The sequence below is a fragment of the Chenopodium album genome, chromosome 2 (genome assembly GCF_948465745.1).
Source record: "Chenopodium album chromosome 2, dcCheAlbu1.1, whole genome shotgun sequence".
Lineage (NCBI taxonomy): Eukaryota > Viridiplantae > Streptophyta > Magnoliopsida > Caryophyllales > Amaranthaceae > Chenopodium > Chenopodium album.
In genome coordinates, this window is record NC_137835.1 from 11,046,985 (window position 1) to 11,067,415 (window position 20,431).

General features: G+C 41.0%; 2 protein-coding genes across 2 annotated transcripts; one reads left to right on the forward strand and one right to left on the reverse strand.

Annotated features, from left to right (window-relative positions):
- The first annotated feature begins 517 nt into the window (after positions 1-517).
- Positions 518-3,782, forward strand: LOC145582979 (uncharacterized). Its single transcript, XM_081640061.1, has 3 exons — positions 518-669; positions 2,061-2,262; positions 3,295-3,782. Exons 2-3 carry the CDS (start codon positions 2,072-2,074, stop codon positions 3,479-3,481), a joined length of 378 nt encoding a protein of 125 aa, XP_081496187.1. The 5' UTR covers positions 518-669; positions 2,061-2,071; the 3' UTR covers positions 3,482-3,782.
- Positions 3,783-4,425: 643 nt separating this feature from the next.
- Positions 4,426-16,931, reverse strand: LOC145582988 (ferrochelatase-1, chloroplastic-like). Its single transcript, XM_081640075.1, has 9 exons — positions 16,768-16,931; positions 15,768-16,089; positions 15,528-15,671; positions 14,207-14,308; positions 6,394-6,497; positions 6,182-6,308; positions 5,650-5,802; positions 5,376-5,476; positions 4,426-5,017 (listed from the first exon to the last, which is right to left on the reverse strand). The coding sequence occupies exons 1-9, from the start codon at positions 16,851-16,853 to the stop codon at positions 4,711-4,713; spliced, it is 1,446 nt and encodes a 481-aa protein (XP_081496201.1). The 5' UTR covers positions 16,854-16,931; the 3' UTR covers positions 4,426-4,710.
- Positions 16,932-20,431: the final 3,500 nt, after the last annotated feature.

Below are 20,431 nucleotides of genomic sequence, written 5' to 3' on the forward strand. Positions count from 1 at the left end.
TCATCCAACCAATTGAGGATAACAAAAAGCCGCATTTTATCAGTCCGGACTGACACAATACCTTCTCATTATGGTATGAAGCAAACTTAAGAGACAAATTACTCTCAAACCTTAGGTATTCTTAGAGGAACATAAAAAGGGAACAATATAGGTTATTTATTCATATATTCGTCAATGTATTTTAAATAATAATAAGATTTTGCAGTTAAGTGATAAGCACAAATCATCTATATGGCGCCTAAATCGCCTTGGCTTATTGTAGGTAAGCCTTCTCCATATGAGCGACCAACAAAGCAACACACGTAAAATGTCACCACAACCGAGGAAATAACACGCAATGACATCTATGCATCAATACACAAAAACGGGAAATTGCCCATATGAGACTTGTTGGCAACTTGAATAATTAACACCACATGTCCACAAACTCCCCATTAACCCGATCCAAAACTACCAACCCACTCCAAATAATAAGATCCATTTTGAAATTTTGGGTGGGTTATTTTTAAAGTATTAGGGTTAAACCATTAATAATAAATAAAGAAAATTGAAAAATCAGAAATAAGACCCACTCTAAAGCAGAACAAGCACACCTTCCTCATCTTCTCTCACATTTCTTCACTTTCTCTCTCCTCCTGGTCGATCTCACTCGCGCGATCTTCTCAGAGGGTTAGTTTTCTTTCTAATTTTTTTGGGTTTTTAAATTTGTGGGTTTTTTATTTTCGTATCAATTTCAAGTTTTAGCTCGTCGATTGCTTTGATGAATTTGTCTTATGTGCTTTGATATTTGATATGACTTTATTCTTGATTGATGATTGGTGGGGTTGATTTTGTGTTTTATTTGGTTGAATTGATTTATTAATGTGGGCTGATTTGGCCGATGTTTGAGGGATTTGTTTGTGTTCATGATTGAGGGGTTTTTGATTTGTTGTTGTAGATTCAGAAATGTGACTCTTGAATTGGGAAATTTGCTTAGCTTTGTTAGATGATGGATTGATTAGCTCGAGGGATTTGCATTGGTAATTTCATTTGGGAATTTCGTTAAATTTTGGGATTTTGTGCTTACATTTTCTGATTTTAGGGTTTGCATTTGAAAATTGATATGATATAAGCTTGTTTATGGTCTTTGACAAAGTATCGATACATATGTAGGGTTTTGTCTGATTACATTTGTGGGTTTGGGGTTAGCATCATCTTGGATGGTCTAGAGCTGAAAATAGCAGCAAATGAAAGAAAAAGTAAAAGGATGGCCTATACAATGTATCGGGTTTATCGTCATTATTGAGCCCAAGTATGGGAATTGTGTTAATTAGCAAGGCTTACCCCTCAATTGCTGTGGAAGAAAATGATTTAGGGGAGGCGGGGGTAGCAAATGAAAGGATTCGGAAGATTATTGTTGTTCAACTGTTCCGTTTCATATGTTGAACATGTTGTTTATAGATTTGTTGGAGTATATACTTTTTAATCAGTTTATATCAGACAGATAGGAAGGGCCTTTTGTTGGTATTATCTATTTTTTGATCACTTTGTATTGGTTCTGCTAGTTACCCTCTCCATTTGGATGCTTGTGTGGTGCTTATGAATTTGTGATTGCAATGGGGACATAGAGTATTGGTGAGAAAAAGATGTTTTGTGGGTTTTTGGGCTAATCTGAGTTGGGCCATTCTATCATATTTGATTATCCAAGGTTGGGTATCTAAGGATTGAAGAGAACTCCAAGGTTGGCAATCATATCATATATGGATATGATTCTTATGAAAATGGAATTCCCAGATCCTCTCATGAAAATATTTCTTATACTAAATAATTTCATTATGCAGATGTTATTAATTGCACCTGTGCTTTAAGGCTTGCGCTAAATATTTGAAAAGTCTATTATGTTGCTTGGTTATGAAATTGATTCATTTTTTTCAATCCTATCAGTGTTCTACTCACATCTTGTCTCCCTTCCCCCCCCCCCCCCCCCCCCCCCCCTCTCACACTGTCCATATCTACATTGTTCATGTCATCTACTATGTTTTATGATGCTAAGATGTTTCTATCAATGTGTATGTCTTTAGTTTTGATTTCAATGGCATCAATTGCATCAAAGCTTCGTCAGTTGCAGTCCAAGGCTTGTCAGGCTACCCAATTTGTCTCCAAACATGGGGAAGTCTACTATAAGCAGATGCTAGAGCAAAACAAGGAGCACATTCAAGAACCTCCCACTGTTGAGACATGCAATCGGTTGGCCAAGCAATTGTTTTACACTCGTCTTGCCAGGTGTGTATACAAACAGAAATGGATGTTACAGAAACTCATAGTGCCTTAATTTTGCTGCTGTTTGTTGTCTTCACGGAAGAACCATAATGGTTTTTTTTTTTTTTTTTTTTTTTTTTTAATGTTTTATTTTTTTATCTGTCATCATGGATAGGATAGGATACATAAGCTATATTCTGTTTTATATAAGCAGATTAATTTTATCTTGTGAGTTTGGGTGGGATAAGTACTTCCATGATATTCATTGATCTCTTCATTTAAGCAGGCTTACATTACCTTGAATGTATGTTTGCAATATGTGTAAATAGACCTTGAATTTATATTTGAAATTCATGTTAGCCGTCCGCAAATCATTTTGGGACAAAGGCTTTGTTGCTGTGTAAAACTGTAAATAGAGTTGCTGTTAGTAATGATCTGGTTACAAAAGAGTATTTGTTCTTAATAGTTATATTATTTTGCTCTGAGTACTATCAAGCCACTGAATTGGACTGGAAAAGTGAAATCATAAATGTGTGGGCCTCGGCTATGTTGTGGTCATATTTTGGGTGCTTTTTATCTTGTCCTCTACAATTGGGTCTGTGGTTTTAATACTTTTAGTATTTATTAATTTAAAAAAACAAGTCTAATTTGCTGATTGCATTTAGAAATACTGAAATTATTGGCTTGGATTCTTAAGGTGTTATTATGTATTTGTTGCATATTATGTGTCACAAATAGTGGTCAATGTTTGACCTTGCACAAGTCGCTTGTTCCAAGGCATTTTGATCCTGTCATTTTCTCTTGAGACATGGTTGTAGATTTGTAGTGCATGTCTAAGAAGGGCTATGTATGTTTATGACTTGCCCCATGAAAAGGTATTTTGTATTTCTTAATTTTATGGAATTGTTACATAGGATTATATGTGTCAACTTGCGTTTTCAATCACCTTTAAACTGTTCGACTATCGATGATCTTCACCAACAAAAGCCATGTACTGTGTATACTCTCATTCAAATGTCAGAAAACTGACGTATCTGGCTCTTAATGTTGATGCAGCTTACCTGGTCGTCGTGAGGCTCTCCGGAAAGAAGTTGATCAAGTAAAGCAGGCATGGCAGAACCGGAAGGACGTGAAAGTTGAAGAACTTGGAGTCGCAGCTTTGTTTGGACTGGAATGCTTTGCATGGTATTGTGCTGGTGAAATCGTAGGACGGGGATTTACCTTCACTGGCTACCAAGTTTAAGTTGAACGTCCACATTATGTGACTTGCTTTTAGACAAGTTGCCTTCTTTCCATTCTCTTTTACCCCCAAGTGCGTAGAGCTGAAGATTTTTGAGAAAAACCAGACATGATGAGGATTTTTGTAATCGAATCAAAGGGCTGAAGCTCAATTCCCTTTGAAACATGTCTCTCTTCCTCCCTCCCTTTTAGATAACACATAAAAGGCAAACTTTATACTTCTGATATTTGGCTGCTGATTGCTGGTAAATGCAATGTATTTGACATTAAATGGCTTATTAGTGAATGAATAACTATCTTCTTCAGGTCTGGTGAAAAGCGTGTTGTGAAAAATACATATGGAGACAAATCCGACAAGGCTCATGTAGTTAACTAGTTATGTTTTTCTCATGTATAAATATTTTCAAGGTGATAAAACCGCCAAACCGGAGTATGTGGGTTAATGCAAAACTCAAAAAAAGGCCAACTGAAAGAAATAAGCAGGATCTAATACTCCATTGTACCAGGAAGGGGAAGTGTGTGTTGACTCTGTTGAATAATCCCCCAGTATACCCCCACAGTAGAAAGTTCAAAATTCTTGTTCCTTCCCTTCATTTTTTACCACAATCTTATTGTACCAAAATCACCACTGTTGACAAGCAGTTATGTAGTTGGGAGTTTTACGATGAGGAGATGAATTTACTCGGAAGTAAAAAAATAAAGTGACACAGAGCAAATTTGTAGCCGAGTTTTGATCTCATGTCATTGGTGGTTTGGTATCACTCACAAGACCATAATCAACTAATCTAGTTTGTATCAACTTGGTTTTAGTTTCTCCAACCAAAGAAAACTAGAATCAATTATGGTGGAGTTATGTGTATGCCATGAGTTTCATACCAAATCTCATGATACTATTAATGCACGACTAATTCCATCTTATTAGCATGGTGGGGAGACTTGCAAGCAGGATAGCAGCAATTGAATTGTAGAAAACTATTCAACAATAAATTTTTTTACAGAAATCTCCGTTCCAATTTCTATGCACGCATACTTGTTACAGATGTATATTTTTAAACAATAACCATCCGGAGACAAAATAGACTATATACATTTGTCATCATTTGGAAGTTGAGCAAGAAATCAAAAGGAAACAAGTATCCTCTCAAGTCCATGTATATGATTCTCATCTGCATTCAGTTTAGTGTATACTGTGTCCGTGTGGCTTCAAAAACCTGGTAAGTCTTCTATCAATTTCTACAAAAGGTTGTTCCTAAATGCCAAGAATATCTTTGGGGACAAAAGCAGGAGAAAGGCCAATAGAGAGCCAAAAAACAATTTTATGAAAATCTTGGCCGGATCATTTACTTCTTCAGATGTGCTGGTTGAGATTGCAGTTGCTGAAGGTAACGCTTCAGTGACAGCATCAGCTAGATCGTTGATGAAAGAAGAAGTGCAGTTGAGAGCAGGAACACGACCCCAATTCTCAATGCCAGATTCAAGCGCCAGTTCCTTGTATTCCATATCAATCTCTTCAAGCGTCTCAATGTGCTCACTCACAAAACTACAAAAACATGACAGTCAGCAATCCAAATAGACATTGTTAATCAGATGATATAAATAAAGCAAAATTAGTTTTTAAACACCAACATCAGTGAATTTACATGTATATTTCAATATCATCATAGAATAAGGTATTACTTACTGGTTTTTTTCTTTCTCCAAAATATTGCGGAGTCCAAACAGAATCTACTACAGAGTACTTTCAACTTCTTACAAGTTCCCTTATAAACAATTTTGTACAAAAACAGAGAACTGCTACTCATCAATGAGAAACAGCATCCAGTAATGAAAGAATGATAGCATTATAATAGTAGGTTGAGCATACACAAAAGAAAGCTTGTTAAATATTTGTGACTTACCTCACAGGAACAGCCAGCAGACTCTTTACTCCTCTTTGGCCAAGCTCAACAAGAACTTTATCAGTGTAAGGTTTCAGCCATTGCACAGGACCAACTCGACTCTGAACAGGGAGGATATGAGAAATATTATTAGCGAAGTGAACACGTAAAAAGCACTACAAACAACTCCATGGTATATTTATTGGGTGGTGGAGACACAAGAATATAAATGGGAAACAAAAGCAGCAACGAAAGAACTAGCTGAGATGGAAAACCATGCAGGCTCATAGCAAACCTGGTAAGCAAGTGTATGACCATTGTTGATTCCTCTAGCTTTTAATTCTCTCATAATTAAGAAGATGCAATCCTCCATCTGATCTTTGTATGGATCTCCAGCATCCTCGACATAGCTAACTGGCACACCGTGAGCGCTGAAGAATATCATAACCTATATATTGGTGACAGCAATGACAATTAGCTCCATTTATCAGTTAGAATGCCAAAAATTTCAAAAACAAATCACCAGGTGCAATGAGAAAGCTAGGGTGTACATTTAAATGAAAGAGCTTGTAATAGACTAACCTAGATAGGCAATTTGGGAAGTCTAGTATTATTAGGTTAGTTGTTTTTAGCCTTAGTATAAATAGAGAGAATGGAGAAAGGAGAAGATAGGCAGAAATTGGAATGCATCCTTTTGAGAGTTGTGACCTCAAGTCACTATTTAGAGATTTGTAAGCTAAACCATGTAAGCTTTGAGCCTTAAATTTCTGCTTATTTATATGAATATACAAATCATATTATATAGTCTATCACAGAGCCTAACCTACCTCATCTGGCATGGAAAAGGATTGAAGCTCTTTCTCAATCAAGTCAGCCATGGACTTGATATAACCTTCTCGCTGGTACCAGGATCGAATGATAGCTACAGGCAAGCGAGACAGATATGCATCTTCCCTGACAATGTTTTAAAATTGGTAAGCCAATTTAGAGTGTGGATACATATACGAAGTTTCCCAATTAGGTCCTAAAGATAACATACCTGAAAATGTTTTGAAGAGCTCGGAGGCTGGAACCTGTTGTAGATATAGAAAACTGAGGATACAGAGGAAGGACAACAAGTCTTGTAACCTTGTCCCTCTTAATCTGAAAAATATAAGAAGAAAAATTCAACTATATAGCTCCAACATATCTTTCATAGGACAGCAGGATACAGAAAAAGATAGTTGGATCGGAGATCATATGAACACAAGCACGAACTCCAACATATAATATTCATAGAAATGAAACTGCAGACAGTAGAAGCCCTAGAAGGAATATAAAGAAACAGAGCCTCCCTCTGTTATAGACTGGATTTTGTTGTAATGTAATTGTACTAATTAATTCAATTAATGGAAGAAGGGCAGATTTCTTAGATGATTAATCAAGATTACAGAGGATAATTAGTAGCTTGAGGCTACAAGTCTCTAAGCCACTTGAGGTAGCCACTCTCTAAGGATTGTCTTACAATTTTCTGGATGAAACTACTACAAGGTTGAATTAGCATATTTAAACTATTGATCAAAGCTGACCTTAGGGAAATGCTTGTGACTACTTTACTAATTAAGAAAAACCATAAATGAACATAACAAAAGATGGTTGCTTTTCTTTCCCTCCTTCTTCTTAATTGTTTTTGGCCCTTAGCAAGGAAATGCCTTCCCTAGGCTGCTGGTTGTTGCTGTCCTCTCTTGCGCCTCGAGTACACCACCCACGGTTGACTTGGGTCCATGACAATACTTCCCCCCCAAAGCTTCACCTTGTCCTCAAGGTGGAAAGACGGAAAACGATCCACAATTGTTTGATAGTCCTCCCAAGTCGCTTCGAACTCCGGTAACCCTGACCACTGAATGAGGACCTCTAAGACCATCGTGCTACCTCCCCTACGCTTGCGGACATCGAGTAATTTCTCAGGCTCGACAATCAATTCGAGATCGGCGGTAAGTTGCTCCGGAATGGTCTGATTGCCTGTGCTGGCCCCCGTAGCCTTTTTCAATTGAGACACATGGAAAGTGGGGTGTAGCTTGCAGGAACTGGGTAGATCGAGTTTGTATGCCACCTTGCCTATCCGCTGAAGAATCTTAAAGGGGCCGTAGAAACGAGCGGCCAACTTCTCGAACGGTCACTTGGCCAAGGAACGCTGCCGATAAGGACGGATCTTTAAAAATACCTCATCTCCCACCTCGAACACCTCTTCGCGGCGGTGCTTATCCGCGTGCTTCTTCATGATATGCTGCCCTTTTAGCAAATTAAGTCGCAGCTCATCTAACATACAATCCCGTTCTCTAAGTTGCTCCTCCAGGGGTCCCACCGCCGTTTGCCCCACTCCCACCTTCAGCAATTTGGGTGGGTCGCGGCCATAGACCACCTTAAAGGGTGTGGTTTTAGTGGCCGTATGGGGGGGAAGTATTGTATGCATACTCCGCCCACGACAACCACTGAGCCCACCTCTTTGTTTGGCTGGAAGCGTAACATCTCAGGTACACTTCAAGGCTCTTGTTCACAATTTCGGTCTGACCGTCCGATTGAGGGTGGTACGAAGTGCTTCTCTGTAATTGCGTGCCCTGCAGTCGGAACAATTCGTTCCAAAATATACTCAAGAACACCCGATCTCTATCGGAAACAATTGATGAATGGAAACCGTGCAGCCTGACTACCTCATTCACGAAGAGCTCCGCCACTTTAAGGGCGGTGAAGGGGTGTTTCAACCCCAAGAAATGTGCGTACTTAGAGAACCGGTCCACCACCACTAAAATCGCATCCACCCCTTTTGACGGCGGCAAGCCTTCGATAAAGTCCATGGACACATCGTCCCAAACGGCCGTCAGTACCGGAAGTGGTTGGAGGAGACCCGCCGGACTTTTCTGTGACACCTTGTTCCTTTGACAAACATCGCACGATCCAACGTACTCACCCACCGCCTTGCGCATCCCAGGCCAGTACCACTCGGCCGCCGCTCGGAGGTAGGTTTTCACCTCCCCATAGTGACCACCCATCGGAGAATCATGATACTCATGTAACAGTTGAGGAATAATGCTGGCTGACTTTGGGAGGACAATTCTCCCCTTGTACTGGACTTGCCCATTAATCAAAGTGAAACCATTGGGCCCAACTTCATTAGGCCGTAACCCCTTCTTAATTTCAGCAATCCACTCATCCTTCTCTATCTCTTGATTCATCTTGTCCCAGTTGATGCTTTGAGTACTCAACAACGTCTTCAACTCACATGGTTTCCTTGATAGAGCGTCGGCCACCCGGTTAGAGGCTCCGGGTTTATATTGAACTTCAAAATCGAACCCCACTAACTTCCTCATCCAACGTTGATATTCGTTTCCCACCTCATGTTGTTGCGTTATGAAGCGTAGACTTTGTTGATCCGTTCGCACTACAAAGTGTCGACCCAATAGATAATGCCTCCATTTAACAATAGCTAGGCAAATTGCCATAAGCTCCTTCTCATAAATGGATTTAGCTTGAGCCCTCACCCCTAAAAGCTTGCTATAATACGCAATCGGACGACCACCTTGCATCAAAACCGCCCCAAGTCCATAACCGGAAGCATCGGTTTCAAGGACAAACTCTTTCTTAAAATCGGGCATGGCGAGTACCGGCGCGGTGGTCATTGCCTTCTTGAGTTTTTCGAAAGCCTCGGTAGCCTCCTCGGTCCACCCATACGCCTCCTTCTTGAGTTGTGCGGTTAGTGGCCCGGCCACTTGAGCATAGTGAGCTATGAACTTGCGGTAGTAGCCCGTCAAGCCCAAGAACCCTCTCAACTCCTTGAGATTTCGTGGGCTGGCCCAATCAAGGATGGCCTTGATTTTTTCATTGTCCATTGCCACCCCTTGCCGTGATATAATATGTCCTATGGAAATTTCACCAAATGCGACTGAGCAATTTAAAAATTCACCAAATGCCATCGGACTTTTCAGAATTCACCAAATGCCACCCAGTTTTAAAAAATTCACCCAGTGCCATTAATGACCAACGGTCGTTAACTCCGTTAGTAATTAGGGGTTAATCATGACACGTGTCATGACATAATTGGACCATTTATCTTAATTCATAAAAATTAAAAAAAAAAAACAAAAAAAGTTTAAAAAAAAAACAAAAAATTAAAAAAAAAAACAAAAAATTTTAAAAAAAACCCCAAAATTTTCCCAGCCACCCCGACCACCGCCAAACCCTAACCCCTCCCCTCATCTTGCCGGAAAACGGCCAGTCACCACCGGAACCACCAACAATCGGCCGACCGACCATGTAGCTCCCCACTTGACCCACCGCCGACCCCCAAAACCACCCACGCTGCTCGTCCCGACCCCAAAAACCCTGCTCCCTCACTGCCACCACAGCAACTCCACCTCCAAGCACCACACTGCCCCCTTTGCTACACCCACACGCACCACCACATCAGCCACGATTAGCGCCACCCAGCTCCCTTCGCTGCTCCCACGCGCACCAATTGGTCCAAATCCTCAACCCCGATGCACCGCCACTTCACCGCCACCACTACAGAACCCATTTGGGTTTCGGGTTCAACCCAAAAATCCCATTTTCTAGGTTTCGGGTTTTCTGGGTTAAGTCGATTTTTGGTGGTTTAAGGTGAGGGAATGGGGTTTATAGGAGCCGGAAAACAAGGGAGGGGGTGGTTTCGAGGCTACGGTGGTCGGGAAGGGGTTGAATCAGAACCGTTGCTCTCGAAGGTGGAGGTTGGTTGTGGTTTTCGCGGGTTAAGGTTAGATTGGATGGGTGGCGCGTCAGGTAGGGGAGGTCAGAGTAACAATGGGTGGGGGTCGACGACAGCGGGTGATCCCGACTCCGGCAAGTCGGTTTCTGGGCGGGGAGAGGTGAGTTGTGTGAAGGGAGGGGGAGAGGGATAGGGAATGGTGGTGAAGGTGGTTCCGCTGGTGACTGGCCGTTTTCCGGCGAGATGAGGGGAGGGGCTAGGGTTTGGCGGTGGTGGGGGTGGCTGGGAAAATTTTGGGGTTTTTTTTTTTATTATTTTTTGTTTTTTTTTAAAATTTTTTGTATCTTTTTTTAACTTTTTTTTTTTTTTTTTTTTTAAATTTTTATGAATTAAGATAAATGGTCCAATTATATCATGACACGTGTCATGATTAACCCCTAATTACTAACGGAGTTAACGACCGTTGGTCATTAATGGCACTGGGTGAATTTTTTAAAAACTGGGTGGCATTTGGTGAATTCTGAAAAGTCCGATGGCATTTGGTGAATTTTTAAATTGCTAAGTGGCATTTGGTGAAATAGCCGTATGTCCTAAGTAGGCTACCCTTTGACTTCCAAACTCACACTTTTTATAGTTGGCATATAATTCATGCTCTGCTAACTTGTGAAGAACTTGTTGCAAATGATCTTGATGCTCACCCTCATCTTTGCTATATACAAGAATATCGTCGAAGAAGACTAACACAAATTTCCTTAGGAATGGTCTAAAGATGTCGTTCATGAGGGATTGGAAGGTGGCCGGGGCGTTAGTCAACCCGAAAGGCGTAACGAGAAACTCGTAATGTCCCTCATGAGTTCGGAAAGTCGTTTTGTGGGTGTCCTCGGCTCTCACTCGAATTTGATGATACCCGGATTTTAAATCCAACTTCGAGAAAATGGCCGCGCCATGGAGCTCATCTAGGAGCTCATCAATTACCGGGATGGGATACTTGTCCGGCACGGTTTCACGATTGAGAGCCCGATAATCGACGCAAAATCTCCACGACCCAACTTTTTTCTTCACTAGCAAGACCGGACTTGAAAACGGGCTCGTTGAAGGTTTAATTATTCCGGCTTCTAGCATCTCTCGTATCAACCTTTCAATCTCATCTTTTTGAATTTGAGGGTATCGATACGGTCTTACACTAACCGGATCCCGACCCTCTTTCAAAACAATTGCATGCTCCCTGCCTCTCGAAGGGGGTAGCCCCTGTGGTAAGTGAAAAACCTTGTCAAATTTCCTTAAAATAGGCCCCAAGTATTCTGGCAGCCCAACACCTTCACAAGGCCCATCAGTGACTTCTCCTTTCTCTTGGGCCTGCTCAATCTGATTTATCTCCACCCATAGCCCATTTCTTTGTTTTGTGATGGTTCGAAACATAGCCTTGAGGGAAATGAGTGTGGCTTCCAAGGACGGATCCCCGATTAGTTTAACCGGTGTTCCGGCCACCGTGAAGCTCATCTCGTGCGTCTTCCAATTTGTCGTGACCGTGCCTAGTTTCTCCAACCATTGCACCCCTAAGATGATGTCGGAACCACCAAGGCCAAGCGGCAAGAAATCTTCTACCACGGTCACCCCTCCACTCAATTTGACTCGAACTCCTTGGCACACCCCTTTTCCTCGAACGGTATCCCCGTTCCCAAGGGAAACTCCGAATTCTCCCCCCTCCGTGAGAGGAATTTGAAGCTCCTCCACCAACTTGGTGGCAATAAAGTTATGAGTCGCCCCCGGGTCGATCATTACAACGACTTGTCTACCCTTGACCACCCCTTTGAGTTTCATTGTCTTCGGGTTGGAAATTCCAACAACCGAACAAAGGGAGACCCCCACATTGGGCTCGGGTTCCTCCCACTCCTCGGCACCGTCCGAGTAATTCGCATTCATTTCTTCCTCTTCGCCCCCTACTCCGCCAATCAAGACACTCATCTCTTTCCTCTTACAACGGTGTCCAATGCCCCACCTCTCATCACAACGAAAGCAAAGCCCTTTGGCTCTCTTCTCTTGGAGTTCACTCTCCGTAAGTCTTCTCGGCCCACTGCTAATTTTCGATACTTGTTGGGATGAGCTGGCTGGCCCACGTTAACGGAGCCCTGTGACTCGGGAGCCCGTGGCCAGGCCCGACTTCTTGGTGTGGAAGAGGGTAGGCCGTAGGATTGGATCAATCCCCCTCCACTCCGGCCCACGTTCTGAGTTTGGCCAGGCCCATGTGACTTGGTCCACCCTTCCAAGACCCTGAGTTACCCTTGCCCTCTCCATTCACCCTGTTCCTTTCCTCAATCCGCCCGCCCAGCCAAATCCATGGCTCTCTCCAATGTCACTGGATTCAACAACCTCAACTCCGCTTTAATTTTCTCATTCAGCCCGTTCACAAATTGGCCAAGCATTAAACTTTCAGGTATATCTTCTAAAGGAAAAGCGAGTTCGATAAACTTACGTCGATACTCTTCCACGGTGGACACCTCAGTAACAGCAAGCCACTGTTCGTGGAGGCTGTCGGCGTTAGAGGGCCGGAATTCTCGTAGCAGGCAGTCCTTCAAGTCAATCCACCCTCCGAACGACCTTCTTTTGTTCTCCCAGTGAAACCATTGAAGTGCCGCGTCGTCCATTGCCACCACGGCCGCCATCACTTTGTCCTCCTCCGTCAGCCGGTAAAAATCAAAATACATCTTGGCTCTCATGACCCAGTTATCGGGGTCTTTTCCCTCAAACACCGACAAATCTAATTTCTTGTTTTTCCACTTCACGGCGTCGCCACCATCCTCGTCCCGCCACCTTCTTGGGTCGTGTGTCCTCCATTCCGGCATTCCAAACCCCCCATGGCGAGGAGTCCTCACTTCATTCTCCCCGTGGTTCTGGATTTTTTCACCATTTAAGTGTATTAGCGGCGGAGGTGGTGGTTGTCTGGTTTGCGCCGCCGTGGCCAGGGTTGCGCGCACCTCTTCTTGAAACTTCTCCCGTTCCTTGGCTGCCATTGCTACTTGCAATTCCTGGTCGGAACAAAGACGGTCAAACCGTCCTTCAATTCTCACTCTGTTTTCCCCCTGTCTCTTTTGCTCGGCTTCGAAGAGGGCGGTGAAGTTGTCGGTAATTGCCTTCTGAGTGTCGGCCATGGCCCTGGTTACGACTTCCGCTACTGCACGACCAACGGAGTTGCCGTGGTCCGTCAGCTTCTCCTCAATTGATTTCAGCCTTGACTCGACTCCCTCCAACTTCTCATCCACCGCGTCGGCGCGCTGGGTCAATGAAGGTCCCCCCGCCATGATTAATGGATTTTGTTATAGACTGGATTTTGTTGTAATGTAATTGTACTAATTAATTCAATTAATGGAAGAAGGGCAGATTTCTTAGATGATTAATCAAGATTACAGAGGATAATTAGTAGCTTGAGGCTACAAGTCTCTAAGCCACTTGAGGTAGCCACTCTCTAAGGATTGTCTTACAATTTTCTGGATGAAACTACTACAAGGTTGAATTAGCATATTTAAACTATTGATCAAAGCTGACCTTAGGGAAATGCTTGTGACTACTTTACTAATTAAGAAAAACCATAAATGAACATAACAAAAGATGGTTGCTTTTCTTTCCCTCCTTCTTCTTAATTGTTTTTGGCCCTTAGCAAGGAAATGCCTTCCCTAGGCTGCTGGTTGTTGCTGTCCTCTCTTGCACCTCGAGTACACCACCCACGGTTGACTTGGGTCCATGACACCCTCTTAGCAGAAAGGTAATGAACAAACCTTCCTCATAACAACGGCAGACAAACACAAGTTTACATAATTAACATCACTTTATACAACACAGGATGGCACATCAGAACATTGTACCTCATGATTCTAATTGTTACACTATATAGGTAGAACTTGGTTTGTTTCCCAAATCTGAGCAGCACAGTAGTGGGTTATAAATGTAGAATAAGTATATTACACAGTTTACGGGTACGCATACATATATGGTGATAATTGATGAATCAACATACAGTTCAGTTTCTAGAGACGGCTAAGAGAATATCACAAAAGGGAGTTCCAAAACAAAGACATGTTTTTTCAAACAAGTGATTTTGGCACAGCAATAACTAAAGAGAACAATAATGAAAACGAACCTGTTGAACCGCCTCTTCTGTAAATGGGTACCAGTACCTCATACCAACATAGACAGATACATTCTTATTCTTTGCTTCTAGTGCCAACTTAAGTGCATTTGCCTTCAAAAAAGAGTTCAATACAAATAAGACTATGCAATAATGGAATTACACAATCCAAACACAAATAATTTATTAATGATATGATGGAGCCCTAGCCTACTCTGCCATCACCAAACTGCCTGAAATAAATCAACGTCATGTTCAATGGGTTTGAAAGTCCAAAGCCCCTCCAAAATACTCCTTTTCCATGTGGATCACTTGGTGGGATAGGTTACCTCATACACAGCCCCTTGCACGAAGAGAGATTGTCAGGTTCCATATGTGTTCTCTGTCATAGTACAGAGGAAAACTCTATCCATGCTTTGCATGATTAGTGAAGTTTGGCACAATGCCGTGGGGTGGAATTTCATGGGAGATAACAAATAATGGTTGGAAGTGAACATCAGAGATAAGAATGATGTTCACGGGCTGTAATGGTGTTTTCTATTCCCTTTCTTTTGCTTTGAATTATAAGGAATAGGTTCATTTTCTATCAAAAAAACCCATGACCCACCACATGAAACTGCAAGAAAAGCCATCTCTCTGGGAATGCAAAGCATCTCAAACATTGCCATTTCACACACACCGCTGCCATGCCTATGGTGGGTGTGTACTCAACCTCACCTTACCTCACCGGACTTATGTAAATGTGGATGCTTCCTTTGTTAACATTAATCTCCCGTCGAATATCAGGCACATTCTGGGACAACAATGATTTGGATCAATGGTTTTAACAAATTGATCTATGCAAATAGCCTACTTCATGCAGAATTCCTAAGCATTGTTGAAGCACTACACATTGCAAAACCAATAAAAAAAAAAATTTTAAAATAATAATGATAAATAAATAAATCCAAAATGTGGTGGTCCTCTCTGAGCCTAGAGGCAACAAGAAAGCTGAAGGAGGAAAGTTTGGGGGCTGATTGTTTTTACAATATTTTTCACCTTGTGCAGGGAGTTGTAGTGGAGTGGCTGGAGTCCCAATGACGTCAAGCTTGCCTACGTAAGAAGAGAAGAAATTCGATTTGTGGATAGAATGGCAAAGAGGGGTAGAAGTCCCTATGTAGATGTAAATGTGACTAGGAACCCCCTACCCCCTAGTTATTGGTAGGACATTTACAAGTTAGATTGTAATGGCTATAAACCATGAAGCATATTAACTAATGAATGCCTTGTTCACCAAATCACAAGATATGCTAAAGAAGAAATTTGGAAAGTCCACGAAGAAAAATTGTCTCACCTGCTCATCAGTTATCTTTCTCAAAGGTGAACCCCCTCCTATCGAAGCGTATCCTTCCTTGCTTTTAGAGGCTCTAAGCATAGAAATTAACCTAGCAAGGGGTCTTTGCAGAAAACGAAACAATGATGGAAGGCGAATGATGTCCTGTCCAATGGTTAAGAGACACAATTTAGATACTTCGTATACATTATAGCTTTAACTACCTTAACAAAAGCAAACAAACTTGTCCAGGGAGCATACTGGGTCAGCAAATAGATTAAACAAGAACGGCTGAACATCGTTAAGAGTATCAGGTCCTCCAAGATTCAGTAGAAGCACCCCAATCTTTTCCTCTGCAACATAAGAGGGATCTTTTGCCATGTTTTCATCGTATGCGCTTGTGTATAAAGCAGCAGAACAAAATGTTTTTCCCACAACTACATTACTTCTCTTCTCTGGTTGAAAATAAGACAATCCACTGATGTTGCTGCTTTTACTGTCAACTGAGTCAGAAGAGCCATATGAAGAATTCTTACATGTATATCTACAAGGAGGGATGTAATTTCTGATTTGTGGACTTGACCTGCCATGATGCAACATCAAGGTGTAAGAAGCAGGAGCGACATTCACTCGAAGCCAATCAACCCGATTTGACAATACTAGCATGTCCTACATCCATCCGGGTTTCATTCCTATATTTCATGTTTTTAGACTTGGTTGCTACATTTCTAGTATAAAGACTTCATTGCTACATCTCTAGTTCAAACTTCAAAGGTTCCATTGCCGCATTTTTACTTTAAATTACACTATCGACGTGACAACTAATTCCAAGCGGCCAGAGGATTATAGTATGGACATTGCAAAGGCAGGAAAGAAATAATTACAGAAATGAATTATGGAGAAAACAAGAGTACAATTTACGGTGCAACTCCAACGAAAATTTGTCATTAATTGTAAATTGAACATGTAAGTTATCCCCAATTCAATAATTGAGAGATTCAAATGGGCATTATTAATTTGAATCAAATCCCAGAAAAAAAAAAAAAAAAAAATGCAACCAAAAACAACAAATCAATCAAACAAGCTGGAATAAACATCATAATTTTCCAATCAAAGGGTATGATCATACCCATGAACAATTTCAAATCAAATTCAAAGATCAAAATATGAGTATGTTAAAATTGATCCAAGCATGCAAGAATGACAAAATGGAATCATTTCGTAAGAAAATGAAATAAAAATGGCAAGTCCGAAAACTCACTTAAGGAATCTAGGTTTGAAATTACGAAGGGAGGGAGATGATAATCTCATCTGCGAAACCACAGTGGAGCTCGAGGTTGCATCCATGGCGGTGATTAATAGATATCCAGAAGCCGCAAAGCTGAAATTTGGCAGTTGCAAGATCAATTACACAGATTTTTTAAATTTTTTGATGGGTGTTTGTAACTTTGTACGCATGAGATTTGATTTTTTTTTTTTTTTTTTTTTTTGAGTAATTTTTTTTGGGTTGTTAAAGGGAAAAATTGACATTTACTACCACAATCAAAGCAACATGCATCACATTTACTATCCATTTAAAAAAATATTTTATATTACTACCATCCAAAATCACATAATTAAAATTGGGGAGTACTAAATGCAGGATAATTTTACCAAGTTAATTTCTGAGATTCACAGAATTTGTTTATCACATGGCAATTTTGTAAATAAATCAACAACTTTTTACATAAAAGTGGGTCCTACAGTAATGATGACTGGATAAAGTTGTTGATTTATTTACCAAAATGTCATGTGATAAACAAATTTTGTTTATCCCAGAGATTAACTGGGGCTTCCTCTTAACTTAATCCTTTACACTTTTTTTAAATGATTAAAATTAAATCATGTACACTCCTAACTATATAATCATCCCAACTATTTAATTTACAATCATATTCTAACGTATTCAATCTTGTATCCTATTTAATACGGAGTATTCAATACTATACAAATTCCTAAACAATAATGAAGTGCACTACGACATTTTTTTTGAGGTATGAAAATTATGTGATGTAATAGATGAACAATCAAACAACAAAAAATTTCCATCTTATAGGGCTAAGATTTTTTAAGGTCTCTAGCATCCCCCATTCCCCCTTATACAATTTCCGGGGGTCTCAAGAACCCCCCGGCTAGGATTTCCGGGGGTCTCCAATACCACCCCGGCTATGATTTCCAGGGGTCTCCAATACCCCTCGGCTAAGCTTTTCGGGGGTCTTCAGTACCCCCCGGCTAAGATTTTCGGGGGTCTCTAGTACCCCCGAAAAATAAAGTTGGGGTACTTATAATGAAAAATTATAACAATTCAACAAAAAAATTAAACGAAAAAAACCTAAGACCGGATGGTTTATGAGCGGTGAACGACTTCTTCGTCTCTAGGGCTCAGATTGAAGAATTTTAAGGGAAATGGTGGAATGAAATGAATTGCAAAAAAAAATAAAAAATAAATGGTGACTGAAATTGTGAATGAAATGAAAAAAATTGGTGAGTATAATGAATAGCAAAATAAAAAATGTAAAAACAAAAATCCTGATGAAATGGCAAATCAGTTTTTTCATTTTGGAAAAGGATATTTCAGTCATTTTATTATTTTCATATCATTAATTAATTTCTGCATTTAGGTTATTTTGTACTGCATTTAGTACTTGCGTTAAAATTTCACTACCACGGAATGCGCTAAGGTTCAAGTTTATTAAAAAAAAAATAAATAAATAAAATCTTTCAAAAAAAAAGTAACCCAGCCACCCATCCCCTCAACTGCCACCTCTTCCCTCCCCCCTGTCGGCAGCCGATGCCCAGAGCTTCGGCTGGCGCGAACCCACCCCCTCCCTTTCCCCCCACCCCTACGCAGCTAACGAACCCCCCTTCCCTTTCCCCGTTCTCGCTGCCCCGACCCCCACCCCTATGAAGCATTTCATTAATTCCGTACAAGCCTCAACCGTGAAATGCCTCGAACCATGGGTATGTTTGGTCGAATTTGAAAGAAAGTTAGTGGCAAACTTAAATTGATTTCTAGACGAGGTTCGATCAAATGTCTACACCGTTTGCTCGAACCTTGAGGATTTGCGATTTGCGATTTGCTCTGATTTCGGGGTTGTTTGTTGCGACTTTGGCGATTTGGAATTGCACGGTTGCTGCTGTGTGAGGTTGGGGCAGAGGTGCGGCACGACTGCAGGGGTTGCGATTGTGAGCTGGTGTTTGGAGAGGAGCTGCGCGTGGTGGCTGATTTGGTTGCAAGTTGTGGTGGTGGTTTGATGTGGTTGATGGAGCTGTTGTTGGTTTTAGATGTTGGTAATTGGAGGCAACAACGGTGATGGTGGTGGAGATTGATGGTGGTTAGCGAGAACGGGGAAAGGGAATGGGGGTTCGTTGGCTGCGTAGGGGTGGGGGAAAGGGAGGGGGGTGGGTTCGCGCCGACGCCGACGCCGGAAGGGGGGAGGGGGTGGCAGTTGAGGGGAGGGTGGTAGTGAGGTGGAGGGGAGGGGTGGCAGTTGCGGGGAGGGTGGTGGAGGGGTGGCAGTGAAGTGGAGGGGTGGCTGCAAGGTGGTTGAACGGTGGCTATACCCAACTAACGGAAATAGTTCGGCGTAAGTCACTTGGTAGTGAAATAAATATTTTGGAGATTTGGGTGGTAGCAAAATAAAATTTTATTTTAAACGGGTAGCAAATGTGAAATAGGGTGCTTTCGCTGGTAGCAAATGTCAATTTTTTCTTGTTAAATATCGCCCTCGAATATCTAACTAACGCCCGCAAAATAAAATTACGTATTTATCCTTATAATAACGATTATAAAAATAATTAATTTTACCTCAATTTCACACTTTTACTGTACACAAAACTTTTTACCGTTCTCTCTAGTGGTCAACGGCCACCAACGCTCATCGGTCAACCACCTCAATCACCGTGAGTTTCAAAATCAAACAAAATTTTTAAATTTTGCAAAATCAAATTCGTTAGATCTTATGGACAACGACGAAATACCAGAAACACAACCTTAGACGCTCGCCAAAGGCTTGTCGAATCGCACGAAATCGGTACGTCGCGATAATTTTTTAAAAAAAATTCGAAACCCAGAAAACGCCTAGTTTTTTAGAATACCTTAGGCTGAAACGCCTAGTTTTTTGAATAGCCTCGGGTATTCTAAAAAACTAGGCGTTTCACCTCAAATGCCCAGATTTTTCATACAACCACACGATTGTTCGAACTAGGCGTTTGAGCCTAGATGTGCGAAAAATCTAGGCGCTTGCCGCGAATTCAGAAAATAATAATAATAATAAAACTTTTTCTCCGCCTGCGACCGATTTCCCTTTGTCCTTACTCGTCATTACCGCGGCTGTGTAGATCATGAAACCAGAGGTAAGGAGTTGGTGTTTAAAAGAGGAGGAGGAGGTGGTGGTGATGGTTGTAGTGGTGGATAGTATGAAGAGATGGTGGTGGTTATTGTTGTTTAGAGAGTGAATAAGGAGTGAGTGAAAAAGGGTAAATTTGTAATTTTTGTTTATTTTGCGGTCGTTAGTTAGATATTCGAGGACGACGTTTACTTTACCACTTTTTTTTATATACCACTTTCTATTTTAGTCACTTTAGTATTATTTATTTATTTTTGTTTTAACAGTAATGCTATATGTAACCCTTAACACTGTTAATAGACACTTAAGATCTTTCTTGATTTGATACGAACATTAATTTAGGAATTTATGACAAAATAACACGCAAATAAGTGTATTTATTTTTATATTTTTATTTGTTTTTTGTTTTTTGTTTTTTTTGTTTTTTTTTTTTTTTTTCCATTTTTAGCTAGATAGCCATAAGGGCTTATAGTATTTTTCTTATTTTAACCACCACCAATTCACAAAAACACACTATGCCTTGTAACTTTGTAAGTC

Bases quoted from the DNA above. Each gene is read 5' to 3' on its own strand.
- LOC145582979 (XM_081640061.1), top strand. From the start codon at position 2,072: ATGGCATCAATTGCATCAAAGCTTCGTCAGTTGCAGTCCAAGGCTTGT. The intron at 2,263-3,294 runs GTGTGTATACAA...ATGTTGATGCAG, and splicing joins TTTTACACTCGTCTTGCCAG to CTTACCTGGTCGTCGTGAGG.
- LOC145582988 (XM_081640075.1), bottom strand. From the start codon at position 16,853: ATGGATGCAACCTCGAGCTCCACTGTGGTTTCGCAGATGAGATTATCA. The intron at 15,672-15,767 runs GTATGCTCCCTG...ACCATTGGACAG, and splicing joins TTAATCTATTTGCTGACCCA to GACATCATTCGCCTTCCATC. The intron at 5,018-5,375 runs GTAAGTCACAAA...ATGTTTTTGTAG, and splicing joins CTGCTGGCTGTTCCTGTGAG to TTTTGTGAGTGAGCACATTG.